Source organism: Echinops telfairi, unplaced genomic scaffold, assembly GCF_000313985.2.
Source record: "Echinops telfairi isolate 266 unplaced genomic scaffold, ASM31398v2 ScPeMD7_5;HRSCAF=22, whole genome shotgun sequence".
Classification (NCBI taxonomy): domain Eukaryota; kingdom Metazoa; phylum Chordata; class Mammalia; order Afrosoricida; family Tenrecidae; genus Echinops; species Echinops telfairi.
Window position 1 is genome coordinate 43843696 of NW_022103901.1, and position 5049 is coordinate 43848744.

The 5049-nt window shown below is 36.5% G+C and overlaps 1 protein-coding gene across 1 annotated transcript in view; it reads right to left on the minus strand.

Annotated features, from left to right (window-relative positions):
• The window catches only part of PDXDC1 (pyridoxal dependent decarboxylase domain containing 1), a 62769-nt gene that overhangs the window by 25703 nt on the left and 32017 nt on the right, over positions 1 to 5049 (minus strand). Inside the window, exons 7-10 of the mRNA XM_045286059.1 lie at positions 3919 to 4003; positions 2806 to 2854; positions 2545 to 2646; positions 545 to 670 (exon numbers count right to left, since the gene is read on the minus strand). Coding sequence (XP_045141994.1) covers positions 545 to 670; positions 2545 to 2646; positions 2806 to 2854; positions 3919 to 4003 — 362 coding nt within the window. The remainder of the gene's footprint in view (positions 1 to 544; positions 671 to 2544; positions 2647 to 2805; positions 2855 to 3918; positions 4004 to 5049) is intronic.

A 5049-nucleotide genomic window follows, 5' to 3' on the forward strand; every position in this document is an offset into this window, starting at 1 on the left:
AGATGCAGAAAGATGTGCTTTTAAGCTTTAGTACAAGGTTAGCTCTCAAGTTGCATAAATAGGTTGTCTATTTTCTTTATTTAGTATAATTAAATATGTTCCACAATTAAAATACCTCAAATGAATGGACAATGGATTATAACTGTCCTGAGAGCCCTACAATTCAGGAACCCTAGACAGCTGATATTAAAAATATACACACAATCCATAATCAAAACTTCATAGTCCCTCATCCTTAAGAGTCAGTCAGTCACACGGCACATGTATCCCTTTCTGTCCATCTTTCTCTACTCTTTGACTGTCATTTTGTGACTTTTTGCTCTCATCCCACGATAACTTCTGGACATAAATCTTCGGACAGATTGAGCAGTCATCCATAACTCTGAACAAGCAGCACATATGTGCAGGGCAATTAATTTGCTTGCTTATGCATACAATGAGTTTAATAGAAGATGGGTAAATAAATGAAGTGTTTTTAATTTTTGTAAGTATTTTTCCTGCCCCTGATTTTGCCACCGAATATTGGTGACTCATTTCTACTCACCAGTTGGCAGGCAGATTTTATTCTTTCCACAGTCCCATCAAGACCCAAGTATTGTAAAGACAACCAGAGTGGCAAGGCACGGAGTTTGTCTGCTGGCTTGTTTGATGTAAGACCAGCAACTAAAGTCTGAAAAAAAAAATATGGGTTCACTAATTGAAGCGCTGAAATCATAGAACAGAGTCACCCGGTTACCATTTACTCTATATTTTGCACATGACATATACTATGAGAGTCACTTTCCATTGCTATTTGGTCATCCAACATGTCTACTAGGTAAGGACTCTAGACAACTGAGCTCAGAAATCTTGCTTTGCCCAAAGGTTCATGGCTATGGAGGGGGGCATTCAGGGTAAAAATTCAGATTGGGCATATCCCAAAGTCAAAGTTCTTAGTCACTCGGAAGACAGCCCTAAGATTGCGTTTTCTCAAATACCAGCTGAGCAAGACATTAGCTGTTTAGATAACCGTCTTCCAGTTAACACTTAAAGTTTATGTTACACCTGCCTATCACTTAGTAACCTATCAAGAACAATATGACTTTAAAAACTTCTGTTATAACCTTTTGGACAACACAGAACAGGAACTTTCAAATACTATAATTCCATTTCTACGAACCTACTTGAAGAAAATAATTTGAAATATAAAAAGAAAAAAAATTGAAGATGTCCCCAGAGTTGACAAATGGAGAAAAACTGAAAAAATTATGTACTACTTTGAGCTCTTATGCAGCCATAAAAGGTCACTAAAAATTCTTCATACTAAAACAAGTCTACAAGACTGGAAGCCTATATAAGTTATGACTTCAACTACTCTGGAACCAGAAGAACCATATAATGGCCAGTTACCACCACTGTCAGTTCTGACTGGGGTCACAACAGCTGGTTCTAGATATAATCAGAGAAAAATGTAGAATTCAAATTCTTGAAAAAGCCTCAAATTCTTACAAAAAAAAAAAAGAAAGAAAAGAAAAAAGGCAGCTTAACTGGATCAGTTAAGACCAGAGGGCTCTCTGATACTACTGCACTGAGACACTCAATAAATCTTGAAATGAAGGAAGCTATCACATTTTAAGCAAATAACAGAGTGGCATACAAATAAAGGATTTTATGCATACACGAATGACACAAAGTCAACATTTACTCTAAAGCAAAAACAAGATGCTAAGGATACAGGGAAACTACAGCACTAGAAATGAAACCACCAGAACACCAAGTAAATACACATTGTGAAAAATGTAGCAAATGTCATTGAAAAATTTGTGTGAAATTGTTAACTAAAGAAACAAATACTGTTTAAAAAGTTCTTCATACTCTCTGAGGACCAGGCTGCTGAGATCATGGCTGTCCGGAGTTTGCCAAACTCCTGTGGAGCTATTAGACATAGCAGCTGACAAGACACAAGGAACTATGCTAGTGCCCTGAGCTGGAGAAGCCACATGGAGACCCCTGCCAGTGATGAGATGCTTACAATGCCACTGGATCCACAAGACTTCCCACCCACTGGCCTGTGATCTTCTTGCATTTGGCGTCATTGCATGTGTTTCGTGAGTCTGAAGAGGACTGGTATTGGACAGTCCTCCAATATAGATTGTTATTGGACATATGGGCTGATATTGGACCTATGGATTTGATCTGGACTGGGCTGAGATGTTTTCTCAATATTCAATTGCTCTTGTATATAAAGTTCTTTCCTACACACACACACACACACACACAAAAGTTCTTCATATAGACGGAGAAGCATGAGGAGAACAAAAAGTACATAGGAAGATTTTACTTATATTAAAAAATTTTTAAATTGTTAGTTGGGATTTAATACATATATCATTCCATATTTTAATCACATCAAGTAGAATTGTACAATTGCTACCACAATCAGTTTCTGAACATTCTTTTTCTACATACAACAGATATATTTATTAAAGAAGAAAGAAGTAAATGTTTTCATTTTCTTCTTTAGTTTTTCTATGTTTTCCTCTGTAATGATGACTACCAGCTTACCAAGGCGGGATCATCGTGCTTGTAAAGGGTAACTGCAGGTACAGCTGGCAGACCTAGCCATGGGCCAGGAGTCAATGTCATGCTGTCACAGTTGGTTGCAGCCTACCAAAAGGAGAATCATGCTGTGTTAAATTATGCACGAAGCTACATGAAACTCAAACTCAAACTTCCCTTCATAACAACAGCAAAAAGACGCTAGGAATTACATGATTCTAAATGTTTTCTTACAAAGACCTACATGCATTAAAATCAGCAACATACCAGCACTGATGAGGAGACATAACCGAGAGCCAATGTTGCCAGATTCACACTGAAAGAAAAAACACCAGTTTAAGAATTAATTATTCACTATTTTTTATAATTAGCATAAAAAGTATTTACATTTTTTAAAAGGCTGTGCTGTTATAAGCTGATATTAAAACGTCTTTAGGTTGTGTTACTAGTTTATAACAGCAACAGAAAATGGGGTTTACACAAATTTTTTAATCATTTTATTGGGAGCTTAAACAACTCTAATTACAAGCCACACATACATAAATTGTGTAAAGCACATCTGTACATTCGTTGCCCTCATCAGTCCCGAAACATTTGCTCTCCACTAAGCCCCCGGCATCAGCTCCTCAGTTTACACAAATTTCAAGAAAACTTTGAAAACCTATTTCAATCAAAATAGATTTCAAACTTATCTCATATAATGGGTGTACTATTTTCAATCTTTCACAACTATCTTTTTTCAGTGACAGTTCTTTTTTAGAGGGATAAAAATGAAACCTACCTTGTATAATATTAGAGATATGAACTATTCTGTGCTACCTTGCACTCTCTCCCCATTTCTCTTAATAGTGCTAATTGTCTCCTGGTAAACCACCCCAATCTTCTACTGGTTCATGAGTTTTGGGTGGTGGAGACACCTATTTCAGAGGTGGGCAAATAACCTAAAGGACTAGAGAGTTACATTTATCTGGCCATAGAAATTGTTCAGCACGAGATCTTTGCTGGGCCTTCTGGCCACTGAACGTGAACTTGAAGACTGGAGCTGCTTTACATCATAATAGGAAAGCCTAACTATAAATGGAATGAACATAGGGGAAACTGAGTCAGGTGATGTAGTGAGGAAAACGAGAGAGAGAGAGAGAGAGAGAGAGAGAGAGAGAGAGGGAATATTCTGGTCAACACTGCGCTTATAGCAAACCCAACATGTCTGTTTTTAGTTATTGAGTCACTAAAAATCTCCTTTTGATTAAGCCAATTTGGGTTATTTTGTTGTTTGCAAGGGAGAGTGACAAATGTCATTACAAAATGAGAGTCTAGATGCCCACGTTGCACAAGTGCTATGGCCATACCCAGCATGGAGCCAACCTCACCTCTACTCACCCTTCCACGTGAAGCCACATGTCATGCTGCACACAGAGTTCTTTCAAACGCCCAATCTTATCTGTGTGTCCTACTGCTGCAGTCCCTAGGAGAGAGCAAACAAGCCAGGCAGGTCCATCAAGATACAAGTTTCGACGTTCGTCATTTCCCTGTGAGGAAAATAACTCAACACATTCCCATTTTATTGTCTGGAGTAATTTAAAATCAGCAGTTGCAAGTGTGTATCCTCTGTTATCAAGCTTGCTATCTGTGTTATTTAACTTCTTTATTTAAATATACTTAAATATATATCAACTTGATCTGTTGCTCAAGTTTCCCAAGATTGTAGGTTTGTTCATCTATGCTTGTATTTTACCAGTTTTTGTTTTAGTTTCCTTTATATATTTCAGTTATGTTCATGAACATTCATAACAGTAGGGGGCATTGAGTTTCTGTCAATGGTGGTAGAATAATTCAGAAAGGTTATCAATAGTGGCTATAATAGTGGTATAATCAATGACACTGAATTATACAAGTACAAGTGGTGGCATTGGAGAATGCTCTGTTATGTCTATTTTTGCCAAAATTAGAAAAAAATAATACATGAATAACAATCACTACAAGGAAGAAGAAAATGTTCTAAAATTGAACACAATTTTACTCTTTTTTTCACATGACTGAATTATTGTAATTGCATGGCATGTGGATAAAGTGCTAATGAAACTGTTAAAAAATTCATAACTGTGACTCTTGGATTATACCTTTCATTAAGATTAAGTCTATTTTATCACCTATTAATATTGCTACAGTGCCTTCTTTTTGTTAGTATTTTTCTGAGACATTTTCTAACCTTTTTGTGTGTTTTTCTGTGTTACTTTATTTAAATGCAACCCTTATAGAGAGTATCTTTTTTAAAAAAAATTTAAACTGAGAGGTTCTTTTATTTTTTAAAAATCATTTTATTGGGGGCTCATACAACTCTTATCACAATCCATACATGCATCAATTGTGTAAAACACATTTGCACATTCATTGCCCTTATCATTCTCAAAACATTTGCTCTCCACTTAAGCCCTTAGCATCAGCTCATTTTCCCCCTCCCTCCCCGTTCCCCCTTCCTCATGAACCCTTGATAATTTATAAATTATTATT